The sequence below is a fragment of the Cornus florida genome, unplaced genomic scaffold, assembly GCF_030987335.1.
Source record: "Cornus florida cultivar Cherokee Brave unplaced genomic scaffold, ASM3098733v1 CherokeeBrave_3.0.0_Hap2_Chr01, whole genome shotgun sequence".
Taxonomy (NCBI): Eukaryota; Viridiplantae; Streptophyta; class Magnoliopsida; order Cornales; family Cornaceae; genus Cornus; species Cornus florida.
The window spans coordinates 106,728,714-106,752,559 of NW_026775571.1; the positions used below are offsets into that span (position 1 = coordinate 106,728,714).

Genomic DNA, 23,846 nt, shown 5'->3' on the forward strand with positions numbered 1-23,846 from the left:
TATAGAGAATTTTTGTAGAGTTGTAGATTTTTAAATGGACAGTTGATCAAGAGAGTACGACTTTAATCATTTATTGTAATACATTCTGGCTGCCCATTGGGGAAGGAATACATATAAATAGGTGAGGGTGAAAGTTAGAAGGAGGAACAACCAAGTGCAGCTATGGCTGGGGTTGATCTTGGGCCTCTTCACTTAGGCTGGGGTTGTTTTGCTTGATTGTTCTCTTGTTAGCAGTGGGCTAATTGCTGTCCCTATCCAAGTTGCCTTACCCTTATATCTTCACACAGTTATTATTATTATATTTTCTTGTGAATTTCATGTTATCAAAACCATTAAACGTGATTCTTCCAAACTTTTCCAACACTAATGGCAGTCCAAAAAGTGCCACGGAGTTGCCATCTTTATTTCTGTAATGGCACATTTTCCCTTTACCTCTGCTCTACTTCTTTTTCTTCAACATTTTCTTTTCCAAAATAACAAATAGTAATTTAAAAATTTTTATCAAATCAATTTTCATTTGAATAGCTACCAATCATTCAAAATTAATAGCGGCTATATTTCTGGTTTGGTTTGCTAGTGGTCTAAAAGTAGAAGTAAAAAATAGCAAGAAATTAATCATTCATTTCCATTTTTCAGTTGCTTTCATTCTAAAAGTTTACCATTTGACTAATACAAGTGTGTCTCATCAATCTGCAGAAATTTTGTGATTTCAAACTAAATTCAACACGCAACTTGACTGATGAAACCAAATCAATTTGTCCAAGTCAAAACAAAAACCCAAAATAAAACATATAAATGCGCGCAGCAAAGTGATCAAAACTGAATGATCTGAATATCTTACTATTTCTTTCAAAGGAAAATATAATAATTGAAGTAGTAGTAGTAGCAGATCATATATTGTGGGGTATAATTTAGGAAAATTAGATCTTGTAAATCACCTTAACAGTCACAAACAATATAGATTTGTTTTCTTGGGATATTAATCGTATGGACGCATACGATTCGTACGCGTCCATGCAATATAAGAACAAATTTAAAGCTAGGATTGCAGGTTAATTAGAAGAAAAATGAGAAGAAACGAATAAATTCATAATTATGATGGCAAAAACAAATATAACAATTCAATCAAATATTGTCACATATAACAATTCGTTCTTAATTAATTCGTTGTTCTAACTAATAGTTCTCGTCTAAAATTTGGACTGGAGGTTGCTGATAACTTTGGTATCCGTCTGGAAAGCCCTGGCCATCATATCACTATTAAATTTTGGTTTAGACCCAAACAGTGCATTTCCAATAGTGGTGACACCCGGGTTTTGGCTGTTGAGAGCGGCGAGGGCAACAGCAGGCCTACGTCCCAGATTTCTTTGGAAGTGGATGGTACCAGTCGGGAATACAAATACATCACCCTTTTTTAGCACCTTTGAGAAGAGTCGATTTTCGGGATTAGACGAGACAAATCCAACTTCAAGGGTGCCTTTCAGGACCGTCAAGATCTCGCTGGCACGGTGTGTGTGGAGACTGTTGACACCATAAGGTGCATAGTCAATACGAACAATTGAGATGCCGAGAGTGTTGAGTCCTGGTATGTGTAAAATATTTACTAGAGTCACCTTTGATCCAAGCTGGTTTGATGTGTTGCCTGGTATGTGTAGTCCACTGTGGAAGAAATCATCGTCTTGAACCAGTTTTGGGTCCTTGCATACCATACCATCCACTCTCACTGCCATGATCATGAACATAATTAATTATGTAACGAACATTAAGTTCTTTACAAATAAAATACGCATTAATTATTCAAAAAAAAAAAAAAATTTGCATTAATTTCATATGTTGTTACAGGAAAATGATATTAACCAAACTGTTTCACTTAGTCACAACTCTAATTATTGTCATATATAAATATATATACCTGGGCTTTTATTGTCTGCAACACAGAAATCATTAATGGGATGGCGGTCCGCTAGAGCAACAGAGAAAGTTATAGCCAAGAGTCCTGCAAGCAACTGAAAAAAGGAGGCCATTTGGAAAGCTATATTTTGAGTTATTATCACAATCTAAAGGCCGACAGAGAGATTGAAAGCTTGAATAGGTAGATAGCACATTGACTGAAGATTTGAGTACGTTTTGAAAGCAGCATATGGGGGCTATTTTTATAGCGACAATGAAGGAGAGTCTACTCAGCTCCGCCGTCCAATGCAATGAAACAAATTTGTTATAAAAATTTTTTTTTTTAATTATTTATTATTATTATTTTTGTCAATGGCACCAAAATGAATTTGTTAGACCAACTGTTTCTGTTACAATTCTACCAAATATCCTCTATCACCAAGCTAATTACTTTTTCGTCCCAACGGTCTTGTTTTCATCAGCTGAAGAAATTACAAAATAAAATATTATTACTTCAATTAATTAGAAAACATACAATCAAGTGAGGGTTGCAGTGAAAATTTTGTACCAGAAAAGATGATCTAATTTGTTGCAGTGACAGCTAAGGTACATAAAGAATTGTAACTGTAGCAAAGAGGCAGTTGTAATCATTGCATTCACAAGAAGAGAGTCAACATTTTTTAGAATTTGAACCCCCGAATTTTATTCGACTTTGAAACAAATGCAATAATCAGTTAACAAATCAACTAAATCAAACCAATAGCAAGCTAAACACAAATAAAAATATTGAGTAATTTTTCTTGACATAACCGCTCCAAATGGTTGCCTAGTGCCTAGACTGTCGACTGCATCCGACAGATTGTGTTCTTGTCACCTTGGAAAGGCTTTGCTAGAATATCACCGGAAATGTCTGGTTTTGATCCAAAGACAGCATTAATTGGCTGCTGAGAGCTGCAATGGGAAAACTACATTACCATATCCAATGTTTTTCTGGAAGTGGACAAGACCCTCCGGGAGCACCAACACATCACCGCTGTAAAGTACCTTCGTGATGAGTCTGTTTTCCGGGTTGGAGGTGACGAACCCCGCGTGGAAGCTGCCTTCAAGGACCGTCAAGATTTCACTAGCACGAGGATGTGTGTGGGGAGGGTTGATGCCAAATGGTGCAAAGTCTATACGCGCAAGCTAGGGAGATGTCAAGAGTGTTGAGTCCTGCTATCTGAGTTACATTTACTGAAGTCACCTTTTATCCAACTGCATTTCATGTGTTGTCTGCCGCCCACTGAAGGAGAAATCGTTGGCTTGTACAAGCTTGGAGTCAGGCTTGCAAACCATGCCATTTACTAGCACTGCCATGTTGCACAAAAAATGAAAGAAATGTGAAATTGATCAACAAGTACAATTGGGTTTTTTAATTAACTATCAATTAAAAACCTAGCTTATGCAGTGACAAGATTTCTTACCTAAACTATTCTTGTCTGCAACACAGAAATCCTGAAGAGGACTATGATCAGATGCCAAAGCAACGGAACAAGTTAGAGCCATGATTCCTAGTAAAAGAAAATGAGAGGCCATTGGAAATATATAATTTTGTGTACGTGTCAGATTGACTCTTTCTTCGCTATATATGAACTGACCGTGGAATTGGTAATAGTACAAATTTAATTCTTTGGTGCCGGCTAATGACATGCTCAAACTAGATTTATGAATTAAAGTAAGCGTTTTTTTATTTTTATTTTTTTTTTCTGAAAATTCAAGCAATTTATTAATGAGAAAATTGTACAATAGCCAAATACAGTAAAATGGGACGATATGAATTTTACCCAATCCGGCAAAGTTGTAAATTACAAACTTAGGACATATGGCCCATCAACCAAGCCCACAAGGGGCACAAACCTTCTCCTAAACATGAAGAAAGTGATATGCGATTATTCTAACACATGAAAGTACCCAATTGTCTGCAAATGACTACTCCTTAACTGTTATTATATTGTTTACAAGAAAAACAATGATAAAGGTATTTAATACCTTTCGCCTTGATAGATTGACTGTCACTTGCCCCCACAAAGAGAACTTTATTTTATTAGTATTATTATTATTATTGTTATTGGTAATTTGAAATTTTAATGCTTGTGGTTACCATGGACTCTGGTTAGTGGTGTCCTCAGCAATTCCATTAAACGATGGAATATATAAACTTATACTTTGTTTTTTTCTGGGTGTTAATCTGCCATATCATTTGAGAGACGTCTGTTTATTTTTTTTTTTTATTTTTTTATTTTTTGAAAATTAAAAGATCAAATTATATAAATAAGTAGGAAGGTACAAATTCAGGCCCAATAAGGTATGGAGCCCAAATGAAAGAAATACAATGCTGAAGTGCAACAAGCCAATGACCCACAAACACCCAGCCCAAATCCAACATTTAAATGGTTAACTAGACCGTTGTGGTCGTGGGGAACATTTATATGTGTGGCTTGCTCAGATGCAATTTATATGTTACTGTGACTTGTTTGCATTCATTTTAAGTGCTTATTAGGTCTTTTAACAATTTGGTCGCTTTGTATCATCATCATAAGCAGTCCTTTTTGTTATATGCATATTGTGGCAATATTATCTTCCTTCGGCTCCCGGGGAATGGCGGGAGCTCGGCGCTTGCACTCCACAGGTCAGTGTTCGAACCTCCCAAGTCTCCTATGTTCTCGACTCATTCGGTGTGTGGCTATGGAGTTGTGCTACATTATCCCCAGTTTGGCGCCATGAGGTGGGGTCTCTAAGGGGCCTTGTTTCAGAGAGTTCTGGGTCATCAAAAAAAAAAAAAAAAATTATCTTCCTTTGGGCCTAGTAAAAAAATAATAATAATCCCGGGAAAGGGCTGCGCCCCATGTGAATGGGCCTATTGAGGCCTCCCGGCCCTTTGTACAACTTTTTTTTTTTTTTTTCTTTAAGTTTTATAGCATACCTAATATGATTTAGAATATGTAATTTTCACTGTGCTACAGTTTATTCAATATTAACATAAAAACATGTTATTAGATCATTATATGGTATAATTTTGTCTACTCTCCACAGTAAATCCGAGCTTAACTGATATGTGTGACCTGTATATATTCGAAGGTTTACCTAACAACATACCGGTGGTTACAAAGGTTTCTAGTCATTAAAAAAAAATATTCCTCTAAAAAAAAGATCGAAGTCTTAAAAGGCACAAATTACTCCTTCACAAAGTAATAGCAAGCTCAGAGGGTAGAAAGCAAGAGCAAAATCACAACAGCAAAGAAAAGAACAAAATAAGGAAAGCTCAAAATTTGAATCTAGCTCTCTCCACTAATAGGAAATATAAATATATATATATATATATTTATCAAAGAAATTGGAAATTTGAGCCTCTTTATTTTGCACCACATGGGAGTTAAAACTCACAAAGTTTTAAAATAATAATAATAATAATTAAAAATCAAAGTCACTAAAAAACGTATGTTTGTAATATTTGATGCCCAAATTGCCCTCACTTCTTTTCTTTCTTTCTATTTTTTTTTAGGCGAAACCCACTTACCCCTCGGCAATTCTACCAACTTAACCTAATCATTGAATTGTTCAGGCGTTTATGTAAATTAAAACAATAGCTAACATATACTACTTCCCATGAAGAGTTAATTCTCTTGGTTGTGTTCATTTTGGTCCTAAACACACAATTACAAAATATTACAACCGAATAAATTATATTTTTTGAGAGTAAATACAATTGAATAAATTATTTTCACATACAAAAGAGCAAAAACAATGAAATATCAAAACAAACTCATGTAATTCGTTGTTCCTAACCAGTCTAAAATTTGGACTGGATGTTAGTGATAACATTATTATCGGTCTGGAAAGCCGTGGCCAGCATTTCACTAGGAAAATTAGGTTTAGCCTTAAACAGTGCATTTTCAATAGAGGTGACACCCGGGTCTTGGCTGTTGAGAGCGGCCATGGCAACAGCAGGTCTACGCCACAAATTTCTTTGGTAGTGGATGGTACCAATTGGGAATACAAATACATCACCCTTTCGTAGCACCTTTGTGTACAGTCGATTCCCGGGATTAGATGAGACAAATCCAACTTCAAGGATGCCTTTCAGGACTGTAAAAATCTCTGTGGCACGGTGTGTGTGGGGAGCATTGACACCATAGGGTGCATAGTCTATCCGGACAAGTGAGATGCCGAGTGTGTTGAGTCCTGGTATTTGTAAAATATTTGCTGGTGTGGCCTTTGATCCAAGCTGGTTTGATGTGTTGCCTGGTATGTGAAGTCCACTCGAGAAGAAATCATTGTCTTCAACCAGTTTTGGGTCCTTGCATACAAAACCATCCACTAGCACTGCCATGATCATGAACATAATTGATTATGCAAGCTAGGAACATCAAGTTCTTTACAAGTAAAATAAGTATTAATTTCATATTTATACAAGAAAAATGATATGGAGTGTAATTAATAAACTGTTTGATGTGAGTGGGGTTGACATCATGATCATAATCTCCCTCGTATCAAAAAAAAAGTCCGACAAATACAGAGAGACTACGATAACTAAAATGTAGTTGGACTTTTTTTTCTTTTTTTTTATGTGGTGGAAAATAACATTATGCTGACATTATTAATATGATAACGTCATTTGATTCATTTTAGAACTTTTTGTCATAATCCTAATAATTATCATATATATATACCTGGGCTTTTCTTGTCTGCAACGCAGAAATCATTAATGGGATGGCGGTTTGCTAGAGCAACAGTAAAAGTTACAGCCAAGACTCCTGCAAGCAACTGAAAACAGGAGGTCATTTGGAAAGATACGTATTTTTGAGTTATTACCGCAATCTAAAGGCCGGGAGAGATTGAAAGCTCGAATAGCTAGCTAACAAGCTCAAGGAATGAAGATTTGAGTTTTGAAAGAATCATATGGATGGCTGTTTTTATAGCGACAATGAAGGAGAGTCTAGCCAGCTCAGCCGTCCAATGCAATGAAAGAAATTTGTTATAAATTTTTTTTTTTTTTATCAGTGGCACCAAAAAGAATTTGTAAACTGTTTCTTTTACAATCTTCATGAATATCCTCTGTCACCAAAAGATTTTACATTTTCATCCCAACGGTCTTGTTTTCATCCTTTATATTTTTTAAAAAGTCATTGCTAAAGAAATTACAACAGAAAATATTGTTAAAAACACGGTGATGTAACAAAATAAGTTAAAAAAAGGTTAAGGTCATTTCGTTTAATAACAGTACACGTGTAAAAAAAAAAAAATCTTTTTGCTGCGAAAAATTTTGAACAACAAAACCTAATTTGTTGTAGTGACAGAACTTAGGATACATAAAGCATTGTAACTGTAGGAGAGACACCGTTGTAATTGTAATGCTGATGGGAATGTTGTAATTTGTTGTAGTAACCATTAGGGCACATAAAGAATTGTAACTCGGGCATTGACGCAGTTGTAATTGCAGTGCTATCAAGTGATGCTGTATAAATTTTTGAAATTTGAACACTCGAACTTTATTCATCTTTGAAACAAATCAAATAATCAATTAACAAATATAACAAATCAACTAAATCAAACAATAGCAAGCTAAACACATGTAGAAATATTGAGTAATTTTTTGCTCCAAATGGTTTCCTAGCGCCTAGAATTTCGATTGTATCTGATAGATTGTGTTCTTGTCTAGTTGGAAAGCCTTTGCTAGAATATCACTGGAAATGTCTGGTTTTGATCCAAAGACAGCATTGGCAATGGTGATAACACCAGGATTTTGGCTGCTGAGAGCTGCAAGAGCAACTGCATTACCATAGCCAATGTTTTTCTGGAAGTGGACAAGACCTTCTGGGAAAACAAACACATCACCCTTGTGAAGTAGCTTACTGATGAGTCTGTTTTCCGGGTTGGAAGTGACGAACCCTACATGGAGGCTGCCTTCAAGGACTGTCAAGATTTCACTGGCACGAGGATGTGTGTGGGGAGGGTTGACGCCAAATGGTGCAAAGTCTATACGCGCAAGGGAGATGCCAAGGGTGTTGAGTCCTGCTATCTGAGCTACATTTACTGGAGTCACCTTTGATCCAACTGCATTCGACGTGTTGCCTGCCATGTGAAGCCCACTGAAGAAGAAATCGTTGGCTTGTACAAGCTTGGGGTCCTTGCAAACCATGCCATTCACCAGCACTGTCATGTTGCACAAAAAATGTAAGAAATGTGTGTTGGGAATAGAATACAATCAAGAAAAAACAACCACATGCACAAGAAAAAAACAATATTCACGTGGTTGGACAAAATTATTTTGTCTACTTCCATAGAACGCACCAAAAATTTAAAATGGGTGTTTACAAAAGAAAGCTCTCAGACATAAAACTTCATAATTCAGCTGCCTCAACAAACACACACCCCTGAACATGGAAAAATAAGGAAACTTGAATACAAAGGGCATTCATGGGTATAAAAGACAATCTTCAAAAAAAAAAAAAAAAAAAAACTCAGTGCGTGTTGCCCCCATGAACCCCCTTGAGGTCACCAGAAAGATCCCCGTGAGCTCACTAGGGTCCATTAAGTGATGACATAAACCCGGACTGTGATTCAGGCTCCACAACCTCAACAACATGAAATTGATCTACAAGTACAATTGGGATGTATACATCAGAAGCAAAGCTTATGCAGATGACAAAAGATTTATTACCTGGACTATTCTTGTCTCCAACACAGAAATCTTGAAGAGGACTATGATCAGATGCCAAAGCAACGGAAAAAGCTAGAGCCATGATTCCTAGTATAAGAAAATGGGAGGCCATTGGAAATATATTGTTTAGTGTATCAAACAATCTATAGAAATGAGGAATATCAATCTTTGAATTCCTTATGATAATTAAGCACAAGTATATTTGAGAATCGAGATGTTATACAAGTAACACTTTGCTCTCCTTTTATAGATATAGGAGGAGACAGATCGAGTCAAGCCAGCTTTACGTTATGCCGTCCATCCACTCACCATGGAAAGGGTCGTCTGCTTAATTCTTCACTGCGTGTTGAATTGGTAAATAGTACAATTTAAATTCTCTGGTGCCGTCTTTGTATATATGTGTTTGATGCAGACGGCTAGTTCAAACTGGATTTATGAATAATTTAAAGCAAGCAGTCTTTAAACAACGTAATAAACAAGATTTTTTTTTCTTAAATTAAATTATCAGTCATGGTCATCAAAACATTTGATATTGAGATGACTTGGTCTGCCAAATCATGAACATAGCGTTATGTGATTGTTTAACACATGAAAGCCCCTTATTGTCTACAAATGTGTAGATAATTGTTGGTTAATTGTTCTTGTATTGTTTATCAGAAAAATCAATGTTAAAGGTATTTAATTATTTTGTCCTAAAAAGTTGAAAGATGTCTTGTGGTACAAATTTACTTTCTTTTTGTTTTCCTCTATTGACAAAGATTGAAAAATATATTAAATGATTTTTAAATTTTCACAAATTTATAAAATAAAAAATATATATCAGTTCATGAGAAACACCACTCATATTCTTTGGCCTAAATTGGATCGGATGAAAATCAATCACAATATCCGTGATTTATTTATTTGTTTGATATCACAGTTATTGTGATTGTTTGAAAATAAATTCGGATTGATTTTCACCTAATCACTAAACATTGTGGAAGGCGAGTGTGAAGCCATATTCACCAATCAAATTGGTTTAAATAAGAAAAGTGCACTTGTCCTGAGAATAGCATTACACATTTGAAAATTTTGAAAAGCTGATGCTTATTGTCAATATTGGACTATATATGGTTGGTGGTTTCCCCAGCAATTTCATTAAAAAGTTCCCCATAAGATAAGATTGTATTAAAAGGGAAGCTGTACAAAGAACCCTTAAGGCAACAGGCAGCAATCTGCAAAGCTAATAAACAGCAAGCTCTTTAGAAGAGTAGAGTTAAAAATAAATGTGATGTTGAATGATTTAAATATTAAAGTTACACCTTTTCTAAAATTATGTTTGTTTGCATATAAATAATAATAATAATAATAATTTTTTAATTTTATTTTCTGCTGTTTGGTTGTTGTAAAATATTTACGAAAGAAAAAAAAAAATTAAAACTTAACAAAAATAACGTATTCATCAATTTTTGATAAGTTATTTTACACTTCCCGCACGATGGACATGACCTCTACTTCAATCTAAACCTTTGCCGGACATTGAAAAATTTAAAAATGATTTTGGAAAAAAATTTCTTTTTCGAAAAAAATATTTTACGTCGAAACAAACTGAGCCTAAAAGTTTAAGTTTTTGAAGTATTTGGTTATTAACATGATATCAGAGCAGTCAAGATATATTCAAACGTCACTGTCACCCTATTAATTAAAATATGTTTCGGATCAAAAGAAAACCATACATGAGGGAATATATTGAATAATATTTAAATATTGAAGTGCACATGATGGTTCGCGGTCGCGGTCATTTAACGTATTTGAACAAAGTTAGTATAAACACACGAATCGCATATCAGACTTGAAAAAGAATAACATATCGACTGATACGTCACGTATCGAATGATACAAGCCATGATGCACATTCTTTCTTAAAATTTAAGCTTTTTGATGGATTGTTATCTACAAGGTTTTTTATCCAGCTGTGCTTTTAAAGTCCTCATTAACCGTACTTTTTGTGTTGTGATAAATACCGCGACCCAAATCACATAAAGAACATAAAAATTACGTGAATCAACATAAAGCCAACGTCCACGTTAAATATCAAAACAACACATGTGCATAGGGCTTAACACACAATAGATATACAGGTGAAACTAGCTAGGTAATAACTAGCTAGAGACGTCAATTATGTACACATCCTTCCTTGCGTGAAGCCGGCCCATGATGAAAATCTAACGAAAAGTTTCAACCATTATCCGGCCCTTATATTCTAGATACAAGAAAGTACTAGAATACAAAATGAAATAAATGAAAACAGGTCAAACAAAATTTCTGATACTAAAAAATTGTAAGCAGTTAGGGTACATAACGAATTGTAAGAAGTGTTAACAAAAATTTGTAAAAAATGATAAAATGCACCCCCCCTAAAATTAATAAAATAACCCTTCCGTCTCTAAATCCACTATATTTTATTTTATTTTATGCGTATAATTTGTAAATATATATAAAATACCCCTATAAAATTTATAAATTATCCCCCATAAAATTATCTATTTTTAAAAACGTTGTTAATTCTTTATTTATTTTCCTTCTTATTATTCAAATTTATTTTTGTCATCTTCAAAAACTTTTGCAATTAATTTCTTCTACAATTAAAATCTATATTTTCCTTCAAAATTTTCTCATATTTTATTCTTTTTATTTTATTTTCTTCTTAAAAAATTCATTTTTCTTCTTAAAAATTTCTTTTTTCTTGCACTCATGCATAATTAATGTGCAATAACCTTCTTTTTCTTTTTTCTTTTCTTATTTATTTTTTATTCACTTATTATAATTCACTGTTGTTACACTATTATATTGTCCGCCTGTTTGAAAAAGAATTATTTTGTCAGTATTAATATGCCCTCCCTGAACTAAATTCTTGGCTCCACCCTGGGTGAGAAAGACACAATTATAACTGTATTGTTGAGAAGTGATGATGCGGATGTTCTTAAACTTTTATATTTAGTTTTGGGGAATGCTGGAGAGAGATCATCAAGCGAGGATTACAATAGGGGTGAAGTAGGAGTTAGAAATTTTGCACCCATAATAACATAAATGGCATCACCAATGCACAAGCAGAGATCGAGTCAAAAGTACTTCATAAAATTTGAACACTGTAATATTATTCACCTTTGAAACAAATCAAACAATCAATTAACAAGTATAACAAATCACTAAATCAGCCAATAGCAAGCTAAACACATGTAGAAATATTGAGTGATCTTTTTTCTTCTTCTTTTTTTTTAGTTAGTTAACGGCTCCAAATGCTTGCCTAGCGCCTAGAATTTCGACTGCATCTGATAGATTGTGTTCTTGTCAACTTGGAAAGCCTTGGCTAGAACATCACTGGAGATGTCAGGGTTTGATCCAAATACAGCGTTGGCAATGGCAATAACACCCGGATTTTGGCTGCTGAGAGCTGCAATGGCAACTGCTTTACCATATCCAACGTTTTTCTGGAAATGGACAAGACCTTGTGGGAACACAAACACATCACCCTTGTAAATTACCTTCGAAATGAGTCTGTTTTCCGGGTTGGAGGTGACGAACCCTACGTGGAGGCTGCCTTCAAGGACCGTCAGAATTTCACTGGCACGAGGATGTGTGTGGGGAGGGTTGATGCCAAATGGTGCAAAGTCAATACGGGCAAGGGAGATGCCAAAAGTGTTGAGTCCTGCTATCTGAGCTACATTTACTGGAGTCACCTTTGATCCTACTGCATTCGACGTGTTGCCTACCATGTGAAGCCCACTGAAGAAGAAATCGTCAGCTTGTACAAGCTTGGGGTCCTTGCAAACCATGCCATTCACTAGCACTGCCATTTAAGTTGCACAATAAATGTTAGAAACATGAAATTGATCAACAAGTACAACTGGTAAAGCTTATATATGCAGTCACAAAAGACTTCTTACCAGGACTATTCTTGTCTCCGACACAGAAATCTTGAAGAGGACTATGATCGGACGCCAAAGCAACGGAAAAAATTAGAAACATGATTCCTAGTAAAAGAAAATGAGAGGCCATTTGGAAATATTGTTTAGTGTATCAAACAATCTATAGAAATGATAGAATAATTTTGAATTCCTTATGATGAGCACAAGTTATATTTGAATTGTTATAGAAGTAACACTTTGTTCTCCTTTTATAGATATAAGCAGGGGTAGAGAGAGATTGTCTAAGCCAACTTTATGCCGTCCATCCACTCACTAATTGAAAGAGTCGTCTGCTTAATTCTTCATTATGAATTGCGCGTGTGGAATTGGTAATTGTACGAATTAAGTACTTTGGTGCCGGCTAATGATTGTTTTGATGGAGATGGCTAGTTCAAATTGGATTTAGGAATAATTTAAAGCAAGATTTGTAATTTTAATTAAATTACTAGCGATGGTCATTAAAAATAAATAAATAAATAAATAAATAAATAAATAAAGAAGGTATTTGATTATTAGATGACCTGGTTAGAGATATCGTGAACATAACGTTATGTGATTGTTTCAACACATGAAAGTGCCCAATTATCTTCGTTAACTGTTTTTGTATTGCTTACAATAAAAACAATGACAAACAAAAACTTTGTACTTACCAAAAAAAAAAACAAAGTAATCAGAAAATATTACAATCTCTTATTATGAAAAAAGACCTAAATAAAAAGTCTATCTACTTTTCTTTAGACTATTTTTATTGTATACATGGAAATCATGAATATGCATCCGATATAAAAATGTGAACAATCATATTGTAAAGTGCCAAATCCTTTATTTATTTGATTTAATTATAGATTAATTTTTTTATTTAATTGAAATAGTTTAAGTTTCCAATACAAAAATTAGTTTTTAAATTATTGCAAACAGAGACTTTTTAAGTATGTTGAATCTTTACTAATTTGAGTTATTAGAAAATCTTAATAATGCACAAACTAAGTGGGAATGAGATATTTACACAAGAAAACAACACAGTAAGTGGAATGAGATACACACACAAGAAAACATTTGAAATTGTTTTATTTTGCATAATTGTGTTACTTAAAATATACATAGCTTTTTTTCATCTTCAATTTTATATGAGAATATTACTTAATATAAAATTTTATTTAGAACAATGGTAAATATCACAAATGAAAATATTATATAAAAAATTAAATTTATTACTTTGTTTTAAAAATAAATAAATAAAACTCTCTGTATTTTTTTATTTTATGTTTCTCAATGGCTCCCCTCAACAAAATTCCATGTTCCTTCATGGCTTCATGTTATTATTCCACGTAATGGTCGTGAACCCACCAGAACTTCACGTGATGGTCGTGAACCCATCAGAACTCCAAAATTAAGCGTGTTTAACCTGAAGTAGTATCAGGATGGATGATCACCTAAGTCTCTGGTCCAGAAGAGCCAAAAGCAGACAATATATATTATGTCTGGCTAAGGTTAAGGCTGTTACAAATGGTATCAGAACCAGATCCAGCTGAAAGTGTGACCAACGAGGACATTGGCCCCAAATGGGGGGTGATTGTGGCAAACTTGTGGACGGGTGTATGTAAGTGTGTGCAGGTGGCACTAGTAGACTTCCACACTGAGCGAGCTACATGTGCACAATATTATATCGTCTGGGTGTGGAAGAGGGCAAATGTGATAGGTAGATTCAATACGTTTCTATGACACAACCCTACTCCAGGGGAGCCAAAAGCAAACAAGCTAGAGTGAGGGTTGTTACAAAAAGGGTGTTATGTGTACATTACTTTTTTTTTTTTTTTTTTTACATTTTTCTCTATATATATCTCTAATTTTTTTTTTTTTTTTATTTTGAGAATTTGTAGAACAATGATTTGAATTTTTTAAGATTTTAGTTTACTATTTTCTATTAAATTTTTTTTTCTTTATTTTATTTCTTTTCGTACCAACACAGTTAAAAATAATAATTTCGGAATTTGTAGCAGATTTGTTTATTTAGTTTGCACTTTATTTTCGTTTTTTTTTTTTTTATTATTTTTATCTTTACTTTTCTTTTATACTTTTAGTTTTATTTTTATTTTCTAATTTTATCTTTACTTGTCCATTGCGGGCATCCTCCAATGGCGTCATTTTCGATCATTTTACAAAATTATTTATTTATATATATTTTATAAAATGGTTCAGTAAGGGTAATTTAGTTAATTTAGGGTTTAAATTTGTTAGAGAGGGTCCTATTTGCACCAAATTAAAACTTTAAGGGTACTTTTTGCATATGTGGGGCATCCTCTAGTAGTATCTTTTTCGATCATTTTACAAGTTTATTTATTTTTATTTATTTTATAAAATGGTTCAATAAAGGTAATTTAGTCAACTTAAGGTTTAAATTTATCAGAAAGGCCTTTTTGCACCAAATTGAACCTTTAAGAGGTTTTTTGCACATGAGGGGTGTGATGATAAGCACTGTAAGCATATTTGTTTTGTGCACTTGACCGTTTTTAGAGGAACTCAAAATTTGTAATTAATATCGAAGCCACCACATTCACAAGCACAACGTGGACAATTTTCAAATTCGCACACATGAACTTATATTTGTGTTTGGAACAAGCAAATGAATTCAACCTAACAAATCCAGTAAATTTAATCATTTCCAAGCTAAACACAAACATGGAGTAAACACTTCAGACACCCAATGGAGTTATAAATTGCCTAACAGTAACAGCTAGAACCGCGACTGCATCTGATACACTATGTTCTTGTCTAGTTGGAAAGCCTTTGCTAGAATATCACTTGAAATGTCGGGCTTCGATCCAAAGACAGCATTGGCGATCGTAATAACTCCAGGATTTTGGCTGCTGAGAGCTGCAATGGCAACTGCATTACCATATCCAACATTCTTCTGGAAGTGGACAAGACCCTGAGGGAACACAAACACATCACCCTTGTTGAGTACCTTACTGATGAGACGGTTTTCGGGGTTGGAGGTGACAAACCCCACATGAAGGCTGCCTTCAAGAACTGTCAAAATTTCACTGGCACGAGGATGTGTGTGGGGAGGGTTGATGCCCCATGGTGCAAAGTCAATACGGACAAGAGAGATGCCAAGAGTATTGAGTCCTGCTATCTGAGCTACATTTACTGGAGTCACCTTTGATCCAACTGCATTCGACGTGTTGCCTGCCATGTGAAGCCCGCTGGAGGAGAAATCGTTGGCTTGTACAAGCTTGGGGTCCTTGCAAACCATACCATTCACTAGCACTGCATAGCATTGTCAACAGAAAATGTAAGGAATATGAAACTCCAAATTGTAGTACAAATAAGGGTCCGCTTGGTTTGTTACCAAAAAAACAGTTTTCGATAATTCAAAAAATGGAAAACAATTTTCAGAAAACTGAATCAAGTTTTGCAAAACATAAGTAGTGTGACAGAAGAGTTCTTACGTGGGCTATTTGGATCCGCGACACAGAAATCCTGAAGGGGACTATGATCAGATGCCAAAGCAACAGACAAAGTTATAGCCAAGATTCCTAAGAAAAGAAAATTAGAGGCCATTGGAAATATATGCCTTCTGAGTATATATAAAACAATTTAGTGATGAATCTGTTGATGATATGAGAAGTATTGAATCAGTTAAGAGCACAAGTTATATTTGAGTTGTGATACAAGTACACCACTTTGCAATGCTTAATTTTATAGATATTTGGAGGGAAGATAGAGTCCGCCAGCTAGCCTTTGCCGTCCATCAATCCGCGTGTGGAAATGGTAATAGTAGAAAGAATCCATAGGTGCCGCCGGCTAAAGATATGTTTGAAGGAGACCGCTAGTTCAAATTGGATTTATGGATAAAACAAGCAATGTTTGTTTAATTTCTCAAGTAAATTCTTCAGAACTGGTCATTGTAAACATTTAATATTGAGATGACTTGGTCAGCCAAATCAATATGAACATAGATACATTGATTGATTGTATTAACACCTGTGAAACTAGTTTACTTATCTGGAAACCACACCAACAGATGAGTCCATGGAATTCAAATTATTTCATTTGTTGGTCGATTGTATATTAATCATTTAAATAAAAAAACAATGATAAAGGTTATTACATATTTCGTCTTGAAAAATTCAAAAATTGTCATCTGCCCCACAAACAAAAACTTGGCTCCACAACTACAAAAACATAGCTTTCCTGTCTTTGAATCAGATATACATAATCTGATGTTCTGTTTTCTTCTTATTAATACTATCCTATATATGACCTATAGGAGATGCCTGTTGTTCGTATGTGGCTTGTTTGACTACTGTTTATTCATGTTGAGAGTTGTTTGCATGCATTTTAGGTACTTCTACACCTCTTGGCTGTTAGTTTTTGTTTTTCTATTGAAGGGAGAGAAAAAAATTGTGCACGCTTACATCCTCTGAATATATAAGCAATGTCTTTGTGGGGTTCGTTTTCGTAGCACAATAAAATACATATAAATGGTAATATCATACACAAATCTAAGTGATCCAGACAACATAATAGAATTCAAGGTGGACTGAGAGAGGTGGAAGCACAGGCAAACTCGAGAGAAAGGGTAATAATGGCAGTGTATTAGTACACCATTGACTCCCTTCGTGAAGATGTATGGAGAAAACATGAGAGGTTATTTCCTCCTTCCTTTTTTGCTCTACCTTTTACTTGGCCTTGGATCACCTCCTTATATAGGTCAAGTGAGAAGTTGGGTGATGTCATATGACATCACATGTGGGGCCCATTAACATTATAAAATAATGTTAATTAAGATGGTTCTAAAATGTATGGGAATCAAAATGGTATCTCTCTCTCTACGAGTCAGGTTGAGAGTCAACTCGACGAGTCATGAACTTTATCCACCAAACCAAGAACCTCCTCGGATCCCAAGTAATCCTGAGCCCTACTCCCAACTCAGGACTTCAAGTCTTCGATCTTCTGTTCGAGGTATACTGACGTGATAAGTGTCATGTAACTTAAACCATTTGACCGTTTGACTTGTGGGCCATCGTTTCTGATGTGGTGTCGCTTGTTGACCATTTGACCAAAATTTGTGGGCCATCGTTGATGACATGGCATAATCCATTGACCGTTTGACCAAGAAATGTGGGCCATGTGAAGTGAGATATATTCAACACCTATAGTCTTCTTCCTAGTATCCATGGTTTGCAGGATTGGTATCAGTCGCGGTGTAACGGATTCAGACAAAATCAGCATATATTGGCCGATTCGGATTGCGTATCGGACATAAAAAGGGGTCGCGTATCGACCGATACGTCCGATACAGCGAATCATGCTAATCCTAAGAGAACATTGCAATCATATATCTATATCTATATACCCTATAATTTTAAAATAATTTCTTTAATTTACAAAAATATTATACGCGACATTTCCTTTTTACATATTGTTTTTTTTCTTTCTTTCTTTCTTTCTTCTTTTTTTCCAAAGAGTTCTTATTTTAAACAATTCTTAAATTTTAATTTAAGTCAATCTTACACTCTAAATTCTGGATTTCTTTATTAAAAAATCAACTTTAAATATATACCATACCATTAAAGAAAATAGTAACTTCTTGCAACGTAATTTTTAAAAGGCATCAACAGTTAAGATGTCTTTCTACTTTTATATTTGAAAAGAAAAGTCTATTGTGAAGGATTGTCTGCCGCTTATATATACCTACGAGTCATATGATCTTAGGAAAAGAAAAAAAAAAAACTCTTTCGTGCTATCTTCTTCTTTGTAAAACCTTCTTTTATTTTCAACCAACATCATAAGTGCACTATACTTCTTGAATATATATATATATATATATATATATATATATATATATATATATATATATGTGTGTGTGTGTGTGTGTGTGTGTGTGTGTGTTACAATTCTTCTCTCCTCTAAAAAGCATCCTGAAGCCGGAGGGTCCAGTCTTTCCGTGTAGGATTAGCTATTTTTTCCAGTATTTGCTTGATTTCCCTATTGGATACCTCAGCCTAACCATTGGTTTGTAGGTGATATGATAGGGCCACTTTACGAGTGATACCATATTTGGACAATAAACTTCCAAAGATTTTGTTGCAAAAATGTGAACCATTATCACTTATAATGGCTCGAGGAGTACCAAACCTAGATAAAATTAAGTCTTTGAAGAAACGCACCACAACTTGATGGTCGGTTGTCTTGGTGGTTAAGGCTTCTACTCATTTGGAAACATAATCAACAGCCAGAAGGATATAAAGACACCCATATGAGGAAGGAAATGGTCCTATGAAATCAATACCCCAAACATCAAAAATTTCAACAACTAGAATGGGTTGTTGAGGCCATTCATTACGCTTGGTAATCTTACCTAACAATTGGCATCTATAACAAGCCAAACAGTAGGTGTAGGTATCCTTGAAAAGGGTGGGCCAATAAAAACCTAACTGCAAGATTTTTGCAGCGGTTCTTTTAGAGCTAAAGTGGCCACCACAGGCCAGATCATGGCAGAAGGAAATGACAGATTCTTGGTCTACCTCAGGGATACACCTACTGTAATACCCCTAATTTTAAAAGGATAGTTCTGAAATTTATTTAATTGTTGAATTGCATTTTAATTTATTAATTGTGCATTATTTAAATTACTTGTGTTATGTGGTTGTTTTATTTAATTATTTTATTCAATTGTGTATTTAATTAAATGGTTTAGTTTTTATGTTTTTTGATTAATTATTTGAATATCATGTTTATTTTATTAGATTTTATTTATTTTAGTTGTTTATTAAATTAGATTTTATTTTATTTTAATGGTTAAAGGTGTTATTTTTTAAATTAGGTTTTTGTATTTTTAGAATTCACGTATGTAGTCGACGTATATCTAACATGGGTTGATCTATGGGCCGAGTAAGTCAGTTTAGGGTTTAATTGAACCTAGGATTAGTTTGGCCTATAAATATACGTGTAAGATTCTGCCAAGGGTTTTTAGAACCCTACTCACGACTGTGGAGGCAGAGAAGGAACAGAGGAGAATTACAGTGAGGATTGCCTGAAACCTTAGGAAGACAGTGCTAAGATTTTGAACCAAAGTCTTATAGGCAAGTTCTAATCTTAACTCTTTCCCTTTGCTTGTGTTCTTTACATTCTTAACATAACTTCAGGAGTAAAGAAATATAAACATTAATCTGGTTTGCATATCTGAGGTAATTAAATCAATATGTGTTTCATGTAGCGTAAAATTGGTTGTTTTGAATGTTTCTTGCTTAATTCATGATTTAAATTGACGACGAATTATTGAATAAGGAACTAAATTAAGTCTGGAACACATTGGGTAAACATTAAAATAAGTTTGGATTTCTTGGTTGATTTGTTTAAACAGTAAACGTTGATGAACTGTAAATTGCTTGTTTTAAATCCTTATTGCATAGTTCGGGTTGCAATTGTTGTCGATTATTAAAAAAATGGTTTAAGTATTTCTGGAACACTTTGGAGTCTAGTTCAGACCTTAGGAACCTTAGGTAAGGAGGACAGTTCATCGGGAAAACGCCGGACTCAAGGAAAGTGAAGAAGACGACATCACCAACTGAGCCGACTAAGTTAGGAACTTAGCTTGCTCAGTTGGGAGCTTAGCTTGCTCAGTTGGGGACTTAGCTTGCTCAGTTGGGAACTTAGCTTGCTAAGTTGGGAATTTAGCCTGCTTCCTTGTTTTCTTTATTTTTTTTTATTTTTCTGCTATTTCCAGCGAGGTTAGGCTACTGTGAATGGATTTTTGGGTTTTCAGACTTAAGTTAGAGACTGTGATGATAGGTTTTGGATGCTTTAGAAGTGTGGTTTAAAACACAGAAGGTGTACCCAGTTCTAGATTGTTAGAAATTTGAATAACAGGAATTTCTTAACAACTTGCCTATACTGAATTTGGCTATGGATGTTTAAATTGCTGGGACTTAATTTAGCAATTTTCTATCAAGGATTATACATCTCTAATTATGTATCAATGATGTAAAATATGCATGTCAAATTCTATATTTTTGTCATGTTTAGTGAGGATTAATTGATGTGTAACTTTTTATCATTTACAGCATCAATTAATGGGTTGGTATAGTATGAGCATGATAGATTGTCTATTTTTATTATGCTTGTCATGAAATTGATTGATGTATCTCATTGTTTAGATTTATCAGTTACTGGAGTAAGCATGTTAGTTTAAATTTCTATGTATGCTTCTTTTGGTTCAGTTTGCTATACGCATTGACTATGTATTTTTGGAACAATTGATATTTATATGTACATTGCTATATTATCAATTGTTGTAGTTATGGATTAGTTTGATATTTACAGTCATTATCTGTAATGTCAACTACTGGATGGATGGATGGTATGCACCGGTATGGGATGGTGACATACTAAGGTTGGTTTAGCTCAAATTGCTAAGTCATACCTATTTTGGAACTTAGCTTGCTCAGTTGGGGACTTAGCTGGCTCAGTTGGGGACTTAGCTGGGTCAGTAAGGAACTTAGCTTGCTAAGTTGGGAATTTAGCCTGCTTCCTTGTTTTCTTTATTTTTTATTAATTTTTCTGCTATTTCCAGCGAGGTTGGGCTACTGTGAATGGATTTTTGGGTTTTCAGACTTAAGTTAGAGACTGTGATGGTAGGTTTTGGATGGTTTAGAAGTGTGGTTTAAAACACAGAAGGTGTACCCAATCTAGATTGTTAAAATTTGAATAACAGGAATTTCTTAACAACTTGCCTATACTGAATTTGGCTATGGACGTTTAAATTGCTGGGACTTAATTTAGCAATTTTCTATCAAGGATTATACATCTCTAATTATGTATCAATGATGTAAAATATGCATGTCAAATTCTATATTTTTGTCATGTTTAGTGAGGATTAATTGATGTATAGCTTTTTATCATTTATAACATCAATTAATGGGTTGGTATAGTATGAGCATGATAGATTGTCTATTTTTATTATACTTGTCATGAAATTGATTGATGTATCTCATTGTTTAGATTTATCAGTTACTGAAGTAAGCATGTTAGTTTAAATTTCTATGTATGCTTCTTTTGGTTCAGTTTGCTATACGCATTGACTATGTATATTTGGAACAATTGATATTTATATTTACATTATTATATTATCAATTGTTGTAGTTATGGATTAGTTTGATATTTATAGTCTTTACCTGTAATGTCAACTGCTGGATGGATGGATGGTATGCACCGGTATGGGACGGTGACATACTAAGGGTACGGATTTTAATAAATAGGGTCCTCCTTATATGTTAGTTTGTGCTGATGATTATGCTGAACGACTAAACTGGATTTCTTATAGATGGATGGGAACGGATTTTAAATATATTTTTATGGTTCCACGATATGAGCCAGAGTCTCAAAGTCGTTGGTTAGGGAGCGTATATGCATGGGGATGCATAACTGGCTACGATGGTTTGATGTGTACCCTGCTAGGTCTAGGTAGTCATGCCCACCTCAGGTGCTCTTTGCATGGTGCCTACTAGTCAGGTTGAGACGGGCATACAGTCTAGTGAAAGTCTTGTAGTGTGAATATATATATATATATCTACGGACTATTTAGTTATTGTTGAGTTGGTTAAAATGTATATGCGTATCGAGTCTCTGCTTGGATTGTAATAAGATAGAACTTGTTCGTGGGCCTGACCCACTCCTATTTTTCAGGTGTACGTTAGTTCCAGGTTTGAGCTTGTTCATGCTGGGCAGAGAAGGTCACTCATTCTTCCGACGACGTAGGATCTCTCTCCATGATTTAATTATGGATTTCTTCTAGTTTTATTTCAGTTTGGTTTCTTATTAGGGGTCCACTGGATAGATTCCCGAGTTGTACCCTTGGAGGTTTTTAAGTTGGATTATTATAACTTTATTATGTGGGATTTTAAGTGTTAAATTTCAAGGATCATGTTTTAGTATTCTTTTCAGCTTTTAAACTTTTATTTATTAAATTCATTTTATCATCTGTGTTCATTTAAATATTAATTATTTGATATTTCCTCGGGTTTGGGCCTGGGCCTGATCAACCCGTGTCTCGGATCCGAGGGGTATCACACCTACAGATGATTTGATCTGGAAAATATTTGAACAAGTAAGGGTCGTCCCAAAAATATTCCTTAACCTTAACTAGGAATTTATCTCTCTTCTGTTGGACCAAGTTGAAGGAATTTGACCCGTTACAATGTAATTGACAATATCAGCATACCATGGGGCATGAGTTATTTCAAATAATTGTTCATCCGAAAAAGCATCCGAGATTGGAATAGATTCACTAATGGACTCAACAACTAGACGGGACAAATGATCGGCCATCACATTATCAGAGCCTTTCTTATCATGAATCTCAAGGTCAAAATCTTGAAAAAGTAAGATCCAACGGATCAACCGAGGTTTGGCATCCGTTTTGGAGAGAAGATGTCTTAAGGCAGCATGATCGGTATAAATGATGACCTTGGAACCGATCAAATAAGAGCGAAATTTGTCAAAGGAAAACACGACTGCTAACAATTCTTTCTCCGTGGTGGAGTAGTTGATTTGGGCATCATTCAGTGTTTTGCTAGCATAATAGATGATATGTCGTGCTTTCTCAACCTTTTGACCTAAGACAGCTCCTACTGCATAATTCGACGCATCACACATAATTTCAAAGGGTAAGTTCCAATCTGGCGAATGGATAATGGGTGCAGTGGTGAGAGCTGACTTTAATTGTTCAAAAGCAGAGTGACAAGCATTTGTAAACTCAAATGGTATATCCTTCCCTAACAAGTGGGTGAGAGGTCTTGCTATCTTGCTTAAATCTTTAATGAAACGACAGTAAAAACCAGCATGGCCTAAGAAAGCTCTAATATCCTGAACAATTTTGGGAATGGGTAAACTCGAGATAAGGTTAACTTTGGATTGATCTACCTCAATTCCTACAACGGAGATATTATGATCGAGGATTCCTTTTTTAATCATGAAATGACACTTTTCCCAGTTAAGAACCAAGTTAGTGTCACGACAATGCTGAAGAACAAGAGTAAGATGGTGAAGGCATTGCTCAAATGATGAACCAAAGACATAGAAGTCATCTATGAAGATTTCAAGAAACTTTTCAACCATATCACTGAAAATACTCATCATACCGCTGAAATGTAGCAGGTGCATTGCATAAACCAAAAGGCGTGCGACGATAAACAAATGTGCCAAATGAACAGGTGAAATTGGTTTTATCTTGGTCATCAACGTGTATAGGGATTTGATTATACCCAGAGTAACCATCTAAGAAGCAATAGAAGGATTGACCA

The 23,846-nt window shown here is 34.7% G+C and overlaps 5 protein-coding genes and 1 pseudogene across 6 annotated transcripts; all 6 read right to left on the reverse strand.

The window, feature by feature from the left end:
- Window positions 1-1,190: 1,190 nt before the first annotated feature.
- Window positions 1,191-2,024, reverse strand: LOC132313593 (putative germin-like protein 2-1). The gene is made up of 2 exons (XM_059812469.1): window positions 1,913-2,024; window positions 1,191-1,723 (listed from the first exon to the last, which is right to left on the reverse strand). Exons 1-2 carry the CDS (start codon window positions 2,022-2,024, stop codon window positions 1,191-1,193), a joined length of 645 nt encoding a protein of 214 aa, XP_059668452.1.
- A 699-nt stretch (window positions 2,025-2,723) lies between these two features.
- Window positions 2,724-3,465, reverse strand: LOC132279825 (putative germin-like protein 2-1; annotated as a pseudogene).
- A 2,254-nt stretch (window positions 3,466-5,719) lies between these two features.
- LOC132313669 (putative germin-like protein 2-1) lies at window positions 5,720-7,260 on the reverse strand. Its single transcript, XM_059812593.1, has 2 exons — window positions 6,600-7,260; window positions 5,720-6,252 (listed from the first exon to the last, which is right to left on the reverse strand). The coding sequence occupies exons 1-2, from the start codon at window positions 6,709-6,711 to the stop codon at window positions 5,720-5,722; spliced, it is 645 nt and encodes a 214-aa protein (XP_059668576.1). The 5' UTR covers window positions 6,712-7,260.
- Window positions 7,261-7,546: 286 nt separating this feature from the next.
- LOC132313747 (putative germin-like protein 2-1) lies at window positions 7,547-8,714 on the reverse strand. 2 transcript variants are annotated; one of them, XM_059812711.1, is made up of 2 exons: window positions 8,591-8,714; window positions 7,547-8,082 (listed from the first exon to the last, which is right to left on the reverse strand). In XM_059812711.1, exons 1-2 carry the CDS (start codon window positions 8,700-8,702, stop codon window positions 7,547-7,549), a joined length of 648 nt encoding a protein of 215 aa, XP_059668694.1. In that variant the 5' UTR covers window positions 8,703-8,714. The 2 variants fall into 2 exon arrangements, with proteins under 2 accessions (XP_059668694.1, XP_059668748.1); XM_059812765.1 differs by having other exon boundaries at window positions 7,547-8,084; window positions 8,584-8,678.
- Window positions 8,715-11,587: 2,873 nt separating this feature from the next.
- On the reverse strand, window positions 11,588-12,628 carry LOC132313867 (putative germin-like protein 2-1). The gene is made up of 2 exons (XM_059812827.1): window positions 12,517-12,628; window positions 11,588-12,419 (listed from the first exon to the last, which is right to left on the reverse strand). The coding sequence occupies exons 1-2, from the start codon at window positions 12,626-12,628 to the stop codon at window positions 11,884-11,886; spliced, it is 648 nt and encodes a 215-aa protein (XP_059668810.1). The 3' UTR covers window positions 11,588-11,883.
- A 2,643-nt stretch (window positions 12,629-15,271) lies between these two features.
- LOC132313942 (putative germin-like protein 2-1) lies at window positions 15,272-16,104 on the reverse strand. The gene is made up of 2 exons (XM_059812901.1): window positions 15,990-16,104; window positions 15,272-15,807 (listed from the first exon to the last, which is right to left on the reverse strand). The coding sequence occupies exons 1-2, from the start codon at window positions 16,099-16,101 to the stop codon at window positions 15,272-15,274; spliced, it is 648 nt and encodes a 215-aa protein (XP_059668884.1). The 5' UTR covers window positions 16,102-16,104.
- Between the last annotated feature and the right edge of the window lie 7,742 nt (window positions 16,105-23,846).